This window comes from Meles meles, chromosome 5 (genome assembly GCF_922984935.1).
Source record: "Meles meles chromosome 5, mMelMel3.1 paternal haplotype, whole genome shotgun sequence".
NCBI lineage: Eukaryota > Metazoa > Chordata > Mammalia > Carnivora > Mustelidae > Meles > Meles meles.
This window is the reverse complement of record NC_060070.1, coordinates 21,639,943-21,654,923: the sequence shown is the minus strand read 5'-3', so window position 1 is coordinate 21,654,923 and position 14,981 is coordinate 21,639,943. Positions and strand designations below refer to the sequence as shown.

The window sequence follows — 14,981 nt, the reverse complement described above, 5'->3', positions numbered from 1 at the left end:
ATTTAATAAAACTAGTTTTACCATGAAATGAAGTAGTAGATAAAATGGTTTGGTCAACAGTTTTCTCCTTTTACCAAAACGTTTCACAGTTTTTGCAAGAATTATACTGTAAATTCCAAGGGTGAATCTCCCAGGAGCAGCATATTCATGATAAAAGAAGGGAACAATAACAACAAAAAAAGTAATCTCATGTAAAAATTTACAACTATTTCTTGCCCTTATTACAAAACTACTTTAGACATTCAGTATAGGTGGTGTTCCTAGTGAAAGAAAGTAATTTTCACAATAAAAATTTGTTTCCAGGGGCGCCTGAGTGGCTCAGTGGGTTAAGCCTCTGCCTTCAGCTCAAGTCATGATCTCAGGGTCCTGGGATAGAGCCCTGCACCTGGCTCTCTGCTCAGCGGGGAGCCTACTTCTCCCTCTCTCTCTGCCTACTTGTGATCTGTCAAATAAATGAATAAAATCTTTTTAAAAAAATTGTTTCCAGTAGATAGAAAAACTGTAAGTAAAAAAATCTGCGGCAGCAAAACATGTAAACTATTCATCATAGTCATGAAAAGCAGATAAGCAATAGGATGGTAACTAGACAATCGTGCCTCTCTCAACATTTCTGTTTCTAGCTTAACACAACAGACATACTAATTAGAATCACTGAGGGTGGAGCTCAAATGTCTCTTCAGATCAATCGACTGGGCAGCCAAGGTTGAGATTACTGTGGTAGACTTGACTTTTGTGGATTCAACACTCTGGGGCAAAGGACCCTGAAGGTCCACCGTATGTAGTAATTTACAATGAGTTAACGAGTAGGGTTAGCAGAACTGCTAACTTAGCACTCTCATCCCTTAATAGTTTGCTGCTATTTGTCATAGTTAGAATTTATAATAAATATAGGATAACTCTGAGAAAAAACTACAGTTATCCTATATTTATTATAAATTCTGACTCTGAGTACCTCTTCTAATTTTATTAGTTTGCCTACTCATATCTTTCCTCATAATTTGTCAATTGCTAAGAATAAGATGGGCTCCCCAAAAACATTGTAAATCTCAAACTTTTTATTATATATGGTTTCCCCAAACTTAATTCTAACCAGTAAAGCTTTACTATGAGCTAACTAGAAAGATGGTTGCTTATAAATGGATTTCAAGTACTAATAAACTCTGGTCTTATTTGATCAAGCAAAACACAAGTTATTAAATATAAAACTTCAGAACTGAAGGCTCTAGTGAATAGGCAAAGTCCTTGGATCAAACTGATGTGCTCCAGTTTCAGAGAGATCAAGGAACTGTATCACAGGCATTAAAAATGAACGCAGCAAGTAGCTTCTTGGTCACATCGCCCTGGACTGATTAGAATTTGATTTCATGTGGTGATTAATATTCTGTCTAAACTTAATACCATTTCAATATGATTAAAAAACAATTCTGCTGTACTGAGAAGGAACCAAGAAGTACATATGTATGCATATGTGAACGTGGGTGTGCATGTTTATCAAAAACTCTTAATACTTGTTCAAGTCAATCAAGAGATAAGGTGAGTCACTGTGCATATCACTCTGAAGACCTCAAAGTTTCATTCTGGTACAAATATTTCTGTCATAAAACAATGTATTTTTATCATTACTGAGTGAGATTCTTTCTTAAGTTTAGGTATTAAAAACCCAACTAATTCTAAAATATAAAAATTCTGTGAAGCACATATTAGAATCTTAAATAACATAAATTTTAAACAAATATTTTTACGATAATTTATCTTCAGTCGCTTACTAAATTCACACTTTCTTATTATGAAATAAAACAAAATCATTTAAACACTTTTTCTATCTTGCACTGTTCATGAAAATTACCTACTTAAAAAAGCATCAGACGACATATATGAAAAGAGGAAGATCATAATTATCCTGCCAATACCCAACTGATAAACAGAAGGATCACGAAAGCTTGGGCAAACTTTGTGATATAAAACAGATACCTTTCTGAATTCCATGTATAAAGCTGTTATTGATAATTTAGATAGGTATTAATTACATATCTATAATCTAAACATTTGGGAAATGTTACCTCCCCCAGAAAGTCTAATAAACAATATACCTGGTCAAAACAAATCACAAACTACATTATTCATACAGAGTATATCAATCTTCTTTTTTCCATTAAAAATATTTAAAAATTTGAGGGTTATTTTTACTAAAAATATCTGCTATTTACATTTTAAATTATTTTACTATGTGATTTTTATTTGAAAAGTTATAGGGTATCAATTTACAAGGCATAATGAAGATAGATGTTGGAGAGAAGTATAAAAATTTATACCCAGATTACTTTTATTAATTACGTAATAAGTAGGTCTATTTCCATATTTCCAAGGTCTGTTTTTAAAATCTGTGATACCATGTAACATACTAATGCTGAGATTTGCTTCTCTGACAAACTTAGAGATTAAAAAATATATATAACATTAAGATTATAGTAACCACTGATTTTTTTTTTTAATACAGTAGGTTATACATGAGTAGTTTTTTTTTTCCCTTTACATTAACTAACCTTGGTATTTCATCTTCTTCCCACCGAAATAAAGTACCAGCAAGAGAATTTCCTGGTAGCCGATCCTTGCAAGATCCACTTGTACGCAATGGATCACCTAGGAATAGAAAGGTAAAAGGGGATAAATTCTACTTTTAATTCGCACACAATTACCCTTTAGGTAAAATAATATAAAACCTATATGACTTGTTTCTAAAATTGTGTCCTTAAAATGCATACACATACAGGAATGCATATGTACGTCAGAGAACAATGGTTCCAAACTAAGAGGGAACAAAAGTATTTGTAATATGGATATGAGAGAAACAGAAACAATACTTAGATACTGGAATAAAAGTATGACACATTTAAGTGTGCTATTGTGGTAGGTATGATTAAAATCTCATTTTGAAAATAATGAAGAATTAAGAATTTTTTTTTTTAAATAAGTTTTGTCTGGGTATTTTATTTATTTTTTTTTTAAGATTTTATTTATTTATTTGACAGACAGAGATCACAAGTAGGCAGAGAGGCAGGCAGAGAGAGAGGAGGAAGCAGGCTCCCTGCCGAGCAGAGAGCCCGATGCGGGGCTCAATCCCAGGACCCTGGGATCATGACCTGAGCCGAAGGCAGAGGCTTTAACCCACTGAGCCACCCAGGCACCCAAGAATTAAGAATTTTTATAGACTTTAAATTCCTCTGTATTCTGTATGAATCTCCACTAAAATTCTAGTGGAAATCAGATTCCAGGTTAAGATTCAAAACATACTTCAACACTATGCCCCCAACAAAAAAATATGTAACACATTCCAGAAGTGATGGCAGTTAATAGCAGTGAGTGGAAAATGGGGGCAAATACAAATACAATTTGACCAGCAGTGGAAGAAGGGACTATGCATGTTCGCTTAGTTGTCTAGGTTTCGGGCACTGAGTCCTGGGGTCATACTTTGAAGTAGGCTCTAAATTTTAGTAACTTTTCTGTGATCTCTTATAGGAATTTAAATCCTAAGAGAAAGCTTAATTGAGTAGCATGGACAGAATTCTAACATTAAGAAAGGTGCTAAATTTGTAATCTTTTCCAGCTAAATTGAATGCTTTTTGTTTGTTGTTGTTAAGTAGGCACCGTGTCCAGCATGGAGCCCAATATGGTGCTTGAACTCACCACCCTGGGATCAAGACCCGAGCTGAGATGAGAGTCAGACACTCAACCAAATGAACCACCAACGTGCCCCAGTACTTTGTTCTTATTTGGTTAGCCTGTTCACAAAATAGTGTAATTAAGACTGAGATCAGGTATTACCATCTTTGTTATTTCAATAAAACACATGCCGAAACATGTAAGTGATTTTATATACCTTTAGATGTTTTTAAAGACTTTGCTGTTAGGTGGCTAGGGCATTAATATGAAATTACTTTGTAAGTTGTAAATTACCATAAATATTATTTTCTAACAAATTTATATGAAAAAAGCATCTATACAAGTTTACTGATTGCATTAATATGAAATTACTTTGTAAGTTGTAAATTACCATAAATATTATTTTCTAACAAATTTATATGAAAAAAGAATCTATACAAGTTTACTGATTCAAAGTTATTGATAACATTATAAAAAAACACATTTTACCTACTTTTTGTGCACTGTTTTAGCATATTTCCCTAAAGAACATGGAAACTCCCTAATATATATATATATATATATACATAAAATTATATACATATATAATTTTTCAATTGTGGATGATAAAAAATACAAAATACCTCTGTGGTGCTCAAAATATTTACTCTGTTTAGTTTAATATACTTCACTAACAACTATAGTAATGAGCACCATTTCCATTCATCTGATACCTGATTATATAACTGAAATCCTGAGGAAAAAACTGTATATGCCTATACACTGTTAAAATTTCTAAATCTTTTCTACTTTTGAACTTACTCCATTTTCAAAAGACTCCATTATGTACACTAACTTGTCTTCCAAAATAAAAATGTTAAGTTATGCATATATATGCAATACATATTAATTTACCATAAGAAGTTAACTGTCAGTTTAATGTGTCTGAGAAATATGGTAAAATATAAAAAAGATTCGCTTCTTCTTTCCATGATTTCACTATAACCTTTTATACAAAACAAGCAAAACAAAACAAACCAAAAACCTGAGGGACATTTAGTATAAGGAATTAAGATATAAATTTTATTTCATCATACTTGCAACAATTTCCCTGCTTTTAATTTCCAACTAAATCTCATGTGTTCCTGTCTTTGAATTGTGAAAATTTTCTCTATCTTAAAAAAAAAAACCTTCTAATTAACATTCTAATTCTCATCTAACTTCTGTAACTAAAATAAATGGCTTACATATATTTGACAACTCAAACTTTTCTCACGTTTTCCTATTGGAAATAAACTTCTGTGAAAATTACCTTCTTTTCCTATAAATACCTACTGTTCATAGTCTAGAATCTTTACCATTCCTCAATCCTAACTGAACTATCATCTGTATTTGATACTGATAACCAACCTGCTGTATTCTTTTATTCCCTCGAAAACCTTTTTATTTTGGAATAATGTTACATTTATAGAGAAGTCGCAAGGGTAGTACAGAGTTTCTACTGTTAACATTTTACATTATGACAGTACATCTGTCAAAATAAATGGACACAGACACATCAATATTAACTAAACTGCACACTTAATTTGAATTTCACCAGTTTTTCCACTGTTGTCCACTTTCTGTTTCAGGGTCCAATTCAGTACACCACATGGCATCTAGTTATCCTGTCTCCCCAAGTCTCATCTGGTCTATTTCTGTCTTTCCTTGTTTTTCATGGCCTTGAGAATCATGAGTACCGGCCAGGTAACCTGTAGAACATCCTCCCATATCTGGGTTTGTCTGACATTTTTCTCATCACTAGACTGTGGTAATGGGTTTTTGAAGTATCACAGAGATGAAGTGTCCTCATCACCTCACACGAGGGGCTACACAGTATCACATGACACCACTGAGGATGTTAACCTTCAACATTTGGTTAACTAAACTAAGGTATAGTTCTATGGGTTGGATAAATACAGATGCAGTACCACACAGAACAATTCCTTCACCCTCAAAGTTTGCCTGTATATTTGCTTTGTGGTCAATACTCCCCTCTCCTCCAATTCCTGGCAACCACTAATACGTTTTCCATTTCTGTAGTGTTGCTTTTTCCAGAATGCTTTATGAATGAAATCATCCAATTAGGAGCCTCTGGATTTGGCTTCTTTCACTCAGTAAAATGTGTTAAAGATTCATCAATGTTGTATGAATTGACAGCTTGATGCTTTTTACTGATTCACAGTATTCCACTGTATGGTTAGATCACAGTTTATCCACTATCCCAATAAATGGACATTTTGGTTACTTTTAACTTTTAGCAATTATGAAGCCACTATAAACATTTGCATACAGGTTCTTGGGCAGACATAACTTTTATGGGTAAATGCGGAGGAGAGCAATCACTGGGTCATGTAAGTCTACGTGTAACATTACGAGAAACTGCCAAACTGTATTCCAAAGTGGTAGCACTATTTTGCATTCCCACCCGCAACGAATGAGTTACTGTTGTTCCACATCCTTGCCAGCATGTATTGCTAGTTTTTGGATTTTAGCCATTCTAATAGGTGCGTAGCAGTAGCTCTTTGTGGTTGTAATTTGCATTTCCCTAATGATACATAATATTAACAATCATCTTTTCATGTGTTTGCCATTGTTACATCTTCTTCTTTGCTAGGATCTGTCCAGATCTTTGAACTTTATTTTTTAAATATTTGTTTATTTCAGAGAGCTTGAGCACAAACGTGCATATTGGGAGAGATTCAAGCAGACTCCATGCTGAGTGTGGGGGAGCAGGGCTCGGGCCCATAACCCATGAGAGCATGATGCGAGCTGAAACCAAGAGTCAGATGCTCAACCGACTGAGCAACCCAGGTGCCCCTCTTTTGACTATTTTTAACTGGATTGTTTGCTTTCTTACTGTTGAGAGTTCTTTACATATTCTAGATGCAAGTACTTTATCTGATAAGTAATTTGAAAACACTTTCTCCCAGTGTGTGACTTATCTTTTCATTAATAGTATTTTCCACAGATAAAATTTTTAATTTTGATAAAATCAACTTAGCAGTTTTTCTTTTCATGGATCATATTTTTTGTATTCTACCTAGAACCTAATTGCCAATCCAAGGTCAGGCAGATTTTCCCTTTGTTCTCTTCTGTAAGTCTGATAGTTTTAAATTTCACATTTAAGTCTATGATCCATTTTTATTTTTATATAAGGTGTGAAGTATGTGTCTGGGTTCTTTTATTTTTATTTTCTGGCATCCAGTGATTCCAGCACCATTTGTTGAAACTATCCTTTCTTCACTGAATTACAACTTTTGCCAAAGGTAAGTTGATGTTATTTGTGTGGGTCTATTTCTGGGTTCTCTTTCGTTCCATTGGTCTGTATGTCCCATCCTTTTACTAATACCATGCTGTCTTGATTACTGTAGCTTTATAATATATGTCTTGAAATTGGGTAATGTGATTCCTTAAAGCTTTACTCTTGAAAATCTCTACATTGCCCTCCCCTCACCAAAAGAAGGATCTCCCAGATAAGAAATAACAAAGCCCTCAGAAGAATTTGGGGAAACAATTCCTGTAGGGAAGGAAGTTAAGCAGTGAAGTTATTTTTCTCCTGCCTTTTTACATCTTTTCTCTTCCTGCCTTCACTTTCTACTCTTTTCCTCTATGGAGAAAAAGAAAGATACTAGGCAGACAGACTACTTCATCCTTTATCAGATGATCTCTATCTTGGGATCCTATGGACTATTTATACAACTTGGTTTATACAAAATTTTATAAAATTCTAAGATTTTGAGATGATGAGAAAAACTGGCATTTAGTGAACTGTAAGTTGAACCTAAAACTGAGATTACTATTTAGGAGAATTACTTATGAACAAATGAATTATTTTGATCTACTTAAAAGGTGAGTCATATGTTGGTCAATGCTTCAATTTTTGTGGATTTAAAAAATGTAATATTTAAGTTGTCAATATAAAACAGTATGTTTTCAGAAATAGTATTACTGCATCTAAATTGTTTCATTTAAGGGTATTATCAGCATCATGGAGAGACATGACAAACACAACTATAAGTATATATAACATTATATATTAAAGCACTGCAAATAGTATTGTATTTGATAAGAATTCTGCATTATAGTTTTCCAAATTGCATCTGTAATTCCAGTACCTGAATTCCTTGTAAGTCTTTAGTGCATGTGTATGTGCACATGTGTGCACACATCAGTGTTTGCTAGGTTTTGCTCATAGAGTTTTCTTGTGTGTCTGGTATATTCTAAATTATGTGAACATATTATATTTGAAATGCTATTTTTAGGAATAATTTAAGACCTGTAATAAAATTCTACTGTACTAGAGGAATTTGCCTCAACTGAATGGTGAGTATATGACCAAACCATCACCACCTCAGATCAGGTTCTAGACCTGGGAATCTCTTTTATTCCCAAGGAATTCAAACTGTGTTGAAGTATCTTAAAGCTGTTCCACTTCTTAGTTTGTAAGGGCATCTTACCCAATGAGAGACCCTGGGTTTTGTTTCTGCCTCTCTCATTTGGAAAGGCTGTCTCAATGGAGGGTCCAAATTTTCCAGAATGAGAAAATCCCTCAAGGCAAAGGTTGATTTTCAGCAGTCTATTTCCTCTTTTGGCCAGTATTTCTTTGCTGTTTTGTATTTCTTTGATGCATTTAAGATTTTTAAAAAATCTACGTAGCCTTTAAATTTTTAATAGGAAGGTTAATTATAATCACTTAGTCCATTATTGAGCAGGGGAAAAAAAATCCTCCCTGGTTACTTTTTAGAGCACAGTCTGGATACTGTAGAAGAAACGTAAGAAGTAAAACCAAAACGAATAGACAGTAAACTATGAGATAAAAAAAAAAGTCAGCCTCTGGTTTAAGAAGTATGGCAGTGGAAAAAAAAGAAAAAATTAAAACAGGACAATAGCACTGGCAGAAAAAAAATGTTGGGGTCATTTTGTTTCAAGCAGAAGAGAAGGAATTCGATGAGAACAAAAACGAAAGATGCTAGACCATCTGACCCGGAAATTCTATTCCTAGATATGTGCCCAAGAGAAGTGAAAATACATGGCTACACAAATATCTGTACTTATGTTCAAAGCAGCTTTGTTCATAATAGCCAAAAAGTGGAAACCCAAATTTCCCATCCATTGATGAGCTGATGAACAAAATGTAGTATGTTCATAAAACAGAGTATTATTTGGCCATAAAAAGAATGAAACACTAATAGATGTTACAACATGGATGAACCTTGAAAACATTAGGCTAAATGAAAAAAAAATACAATTCCATTTATGGGAAGTGTGCAGGCTGGCAAACATACAGAGACAGAAAATAGATTAGTGGTTGCTAAGGGGTAGGAGGCATGGAAGGATTAAAGGTGACTGCTAAAGACTATAGATTTTCTTTCAGAAGTGCTGAAAACGTTCTGAATTTGACTGTGGTGATGGTTGTACAACTCTGTGACTATACTAAAAGCCAATGAATTGTCCATTTTAAATGAGTGAGTTGCACAGTATGTGAATTGTATTTCAATAAAGTTATTACAAAAAAAATTCTTTTGTGATTCTTTTCCTGATGAACCCTAATACCATTTTGCATATTCTTTTTTATTCTTTATCCACTCAGCAGTTATTTTATAAATATATGTCATTTTATGAATCATCAATTACATAACACTTGTTTCAAAGCTTTAATTTGAACTTGGGAAATTAACCTTACTTTTCCTTCTTGCTTTTCGGAACTTGACAGCAGCCAGATTTATTAAATTCATTCCATAGAGATTGTAGTCAATGAACAGCTGTAGGAGGTAGGGAATATGCGCTTCATGAGGCTGGTAAAATTTATTCATTATGGCTCCACTTTGCAAAAGTTCACATATCCTAAATTAGAAAAAAAAGTTGTATCATAAAATTATGGTTCCTAAAATGTTAAATGAAACATTGTACTACTATGGAGAATGAAACACATTTATTAGCACACAAATTTTTTATTTAAATTTTACTGAAAATTTTTATTTTGTTAGAAATGAGAAGTTTGGTCAAGTTTTAAAGTCAGCTGCACACTCAAAGAAAGTGACAAAAAACTACTTGGATGAAGAATATTTTGACTTCGAAAACCAACTTAATACTAATTATATTAAAAAAACTATGTGAAAAGTTTCTAAAATATGAACTTTTCCTGGGGTGCCTAGCTGCCTCAGTCAGTGGAGTATGTGACTCTTAGTCTCCCTGCTCTAAGTTTGAGCCCCAAATTGGGTGTAGAGATTACTCAAAAATAAAATTAAACATTGAAACATTTTAAAAGATTACAAATGTTCTGAAAAAGGATTTATGACTCAAATCCACTACTCTGAAATATTGCTATTTTAATATTTGTCTTCTCTTGAGTTATTTTTCCTTCATGATGGAGAATACAAACAATAGGCAATTATAAAAAGTGTAAGTGCTATGCAAGGGAAGTATATGAAACATCTAGAAGGGATTAATAAGATAAAGGTACAGAAGTTGTTTCTGCAAAGCCTTCTTGAAGAGAAATCTCTAAGCAGGAGACTAAATGATGAATTAAAGATATTTCTTCTCTGGAGAAAGGGAAAAGTATTTCACACAAATAAAATTACACATATGAAACGTCACAAGAAAATGCGGCCTATTTGGGAACTGCAATCACTGAGTGAGGATTAGTGACAGGCTGTGGTGAGTCTGTCTATAGGGGTGTGGGCTAGAGAGATAATGAAAAGTCAGATCATGCAGTCTATTAAAACATTCAAAGAGATAGTAGAATTTGCCTTTGAAGAGTAGGAAAGACAAATGACCAGGGTAGCTAGACAATACACAGGACTAGAGCTAGGAAGTGAGAAGGCTATTGTGGAAAAACTAAGATGATGGTAGCGTTAACAAAGATCACGGCACTGTGTTGATTCAGGAGATATATAAGGAACAGTCAAGCCTGGTGACTGATTAGATGTGGAGGATATGGCAGAATAAGAGTTAAGGACGATGTCTAGATTTCTTGGTGGTGCCATGTTATTGAAATAGAAAGGACTAGGGACGCCTGGGTGGCTCAGTCAGTTAAGCCACTGTCTTCGGCTCAGGTCATAATCCCAGGGTTCTGGGATCGAGTCCCACATCGGGCTCCCTTCCTCGGTGGGGAGCCTGCTTCTCTCTCCGCCTCTGCCTGTTTGTTCGAAATAGAAAAGACTAGAAGAAAGCAGGTTTCTTTGCAGAATTTCAGAGAGGGATTAAGGATAAACTCAGTTTTAGACATACTGGGGTTTAGGTATTGTGGGGTATTCAGGTAGGTTTCCATAAAAATATTGACAATGAATGACAATGAGAATGAGGACAAGAGTAACTTCATTTACACAGCAGAGGCAGCTAACATATTTAAGGACTATGTACTAAACATTGTGTTAGGTGTTTTAAATGCTTAATCTCAAGGAATCCTCACTATAAACCTGTGATATTATTATCCCCATTTTATAAACAGAGAAACTGAGTCTTAGATTAAAAAGTTGTCCCAAATCGTACAAATTAAAAATGAAGAGCTAAAATTAAAAAGTTTTCTCTGATTTGTGAGCCCTTACTCTTAACTGCAGAGCTTTTCTATTTATCCAGAAGATGGTGTGATATATTGATCCAGAGCTCTGGAGGGAAATTTAGGCTATTGGTATACACCTAGAAGTCAAATGCATAAAGATTAACAAAAAGACAAACCATGACAATAGATAAGGCTGTACAGTGAGGTGAGAGTACAGAGAGAAAAGCTGAAAGCCTAAGACATAACCCCAAGAACAGCTGCAGATGTTAAAAGAGGAACCAACAAAATGGCATAAATATGAATAATCAGACAGGTATAAGGAAAATCAGAGGAGGCTTATATCAAAGTGAACACCTGGCATTATTTTAAAGCACTATAACCACAGACATAAGGTCAAAAGTTAAGGACAAAATGGTATTAACTAGATTTAGCAACATGGAGATCTGATTTTGACAATGCAGATCCTCTTGAAAGGGTCTAAGGAATCCCCAGTGCACAATTTAACAACTACTTTTCTAGACTGACGAGTTCCATTTTCTCTATGAAGTAGAAGGCAAAGCCTTGGGAGGGGCTTCACATTTGAGTAAAGAGGGTGGAGAAAGGTAAGAAGAAAATTAGAGAAAAGCAGAAAAAAGCAAGGCAGGGCCCAGGTGAAGTTGAAGACTATGAATTCACAGTGGCACCATTCTGTTGTCATTTTTTTGTATCCTAACAGTAATCAGAAGCCAGACTTTATAGCAGAGAAAAAAAGGTAAATAAAGAGATTAACCCAGAATTAATGGGTTAACCTGGCAGACAAAGGAGTTGAAAAGATAGAGAATAGAATCTGAGCTGGATAGGAAAGAAATTGCAGGAGAAAGTTATACAGAATAGGGCAGGAGTAGTGAGTCTAGGGAGTTTAAAACCTCAAAACAAAACAGGGACACCTAGATGGCTCAGTCATTAAGCATCTGCCTTCAGCTCAAGTCAGGATCTCAGGGTCCTGGGATCAAGCCCTGCACTGGGCTCCCAGCTCAGTGGAAAGCCTGATTCTCCCTCTCCCACTCCTCCTGCTTGTATTCCCTCTCTCACTGTCTCTCTCCGTGTGAAATAAAGAAAATCTTAAAAACAAATAAACAAAAAAACCCCCAACAACATATAAAGGATCTTATTAGAGCCATGAAAAGGTTCTAAAACTGAATTATAGTGGTAAGTGTACAATTCAGTAAATTTACTTTAAAAACATCACTGAACTGCATATCCTTAAAATGTGTGAATTTTGTGGTAAATCAGATCTCAAAAATTTGAAAAAAAAAAAAAAAAAAAAAAAAAAAAGACTGTAGTCAGAAATCAAGATGTCTGCATTTAAAATCTCAGAGGTAGGACAAATTTCAGGGTGTGGTAAGAGTAGGTACTAGGTATTTATCCTAAAGATACAAATGGAGTGATCTGAAGGGGCACATGCACCCAAATGTTTATAGCAGCAATGTCCACAATAGCCAAACTATGAAAAGAACCTAGATGTCCATCAACAGATGAATGGATAAAGAAGATGTGGTGTATATATGTATATATATAATGGAATACTATGCAGCCATCAAAAGAAATGAAATCTTGCCATTTGCAATGATGTGGATGGAACTAGAGGGTAGTAAGCTGAGCGAAATAAGTCAATCACAGAAAGACAATTATCACATGATCTCCCTGAGATGAAAAACTTCAGAGGCAGAGTAGGGGGTTTGGGGAGTAGGGAAAGAAAAAAATGAAACAAGATGGGATCAGGAGGGAGACAAACCGTAAGAGAATCTTAACCTCACAAAACAAACTGAGGGTTGGGGACGGGAGGATATGGAGAGGGTGGTTGGGTTATGGACATTGGGGAGGGTATGTGCTATGGTGAGTGCTGTGAAGTGTGTAAGCCTAACGATTCACAGACCTGTACCTCTGGGGCAAATAATACATTATATGTTAAAAAAAAAAAAAAATAGGGGCGCCTGGGTAGCTCAGTGGGTTAAAGCCTCTGCCTTCGGCTCAGATCATGATCCCAGGGTCTTGGGATCGAGCCCCGCGTCGGGCTCCCTGCTCAGTGGGGAGCCTGTTTCCTCCTCTCTCTCTGCCTGCCTCTCTGCCTACTTGTGATCTCTGTCTGTCAAATAAATAAATAAAATCTTAAAAAAAAAAAAAAAAAAAGAATGGCAGTAAAGTTCACAGGAGATGAGCAAGTAGAGAAAGCAAGAGACCAGTCTCCAAATGGTATGTATAGGATTCATTCATTCTATAGAAAGTTACTGACTACTCTGTGCCAGACACATATATTCTGCACACTGAAGATTATACACCAAACATAGCAGAAAAAAATCTTTTTCTAGCAGGACACCAATTGTATGTGGAAAATTTTTTATGATTATTTATTTATTTATTTGAGAGAGCAAGTGAGTACATGCTGGGGGAAGGGACAGAAGAAGAACAGACTCCCCACTAAGCAGAGAGCCTGATGCAGGGCTTGATCCCAGGACCCCAGGATCATGATCTGAGCCCAAAGCACAGACGCTTAACGGACTGAGCCACCTAGGTGCCCCTGTATATGGAAATTTTAAAAAGAGGACATGTGCGTATATATGTGTGTGTATATATATGTATGGAAAATAAAAGGATGGGGCGCCTGGGTGGCTCAGTGGGTTAAGCCTCTGCCTTCGGCTTAGGTCATAATCTCAGGGTCCTGGGATCCAGCTCTGCATCAGGCTCTCTGCTCATCAGGCTCTCTGCTCAGGGAGCCTGCTTCCTCCTCTCTCTCTGCCTGCCCCTCTGCCTACTTACGATCTCAATCAAATAAATAAATAAAATCTTAAAAAAAAAAAAAAAGGACACATACCACACTTTTAAATCGCCTCTAGGGAGAAAAGTTAAGAGCAAGGGTAAATAAAATATAAATATTTTAATTTATATAAAATATAAAAATCTTTTTCATATATACTATAGCCAACACAGCACCTATAAGGTGCCAGGCACTGTTTGGAGCGACTTATAGATATTAACACATTTGATTATCAGAACTTCGTGTGCTAACATCAACCCTATTTACAGATGAGGAAGATAAGTCACAGAGAGAGTAAATAACTTGCCTAAATCCTCCCAGGAGATAAGAAGTAGAGCCAGATTTTGAATACAGGTAATCTCTCAATAAATCAGGGAATTTCAATAGGCACTGTGATAAACTGACTATATAATTTAAAGCAAACTTAAAAGAAAGAGTTTAATAAGTATTTGACTGTTATAGTCACAAGGAAGAAAAACAGGTAAGATGTATACTTCACATAGAACTAGGCTATTTTTAAAGATGTATGCAAATTTTATTTATGGGTCCCCCTCTAGCACACTTGGGGCTGAGAAAGGGTAAAAATTATTAAGGTTTACTCTCTCACCACTGTGTGTACAAGACAGGGTAAGGATTCACAGTGATTGTTCTTATGGACTCCATGGATAGAAGAAAGTGTGACCAAGGGAAGTGGTATAAGAAACATCATTGTCTCTAAGTGCCTGTTTTGAAAAATTGTTTTGGTACCCTACATAACAGAAGCTGTTTGGAATAAGGGTGGGAGCAGATTATAGAGAAAACTAGTTTTCACTGGTTACCTGGAGAAGGGAATAACTAACCATTGGGTTTAAGGCAGTGATTCAGTGAAGCACTCAGTTGGCCTAATTCAGAATAAACCTCACATCGTTGGTAGCTGTGCCTCTCTTGGTGCCTAAATCCACTCTGAGGAAACATTCAATTTGTGTCTTACCAAAAGGTTACCTTTTGAAACCTAGTACTTACTAG

At 35.2% G+C, this 14,981-nt stretch overlaps 1 protein-coding gene across 3 annotated transcripts in view; it reads right to left on the bottom strand.

Annotated features, from left to right (window-relative positions):
* REV3L (REV3 like, DNA directed polymerase zeta catalytic subunit) overlaps positions 1-14,981 on the bottom strand; it is a 183,196-nt gene that overhangs the window by 105,976 nt on the left and 62,239 nt on the right. For all 3 annotated transcript variants that reach the window (XM_046005094.1, XM_046005096.1, XM_046005097.1), the window contains exons 4-5: positions 9,365-9,525; positions 2,544-2,640 (exon numbers count right to left, since the gene is read on the bottom strand). In XM_046005094.1, coding sequence (XP_045861050.1) covers positions 2,544-2,640; positions 9,365-9,525 — 258 coding nt within the window. The remainder of the gene's footprint in view (positions 1-2,543; positions 2,641-9,364; positions 9,526-14,981) is intronic.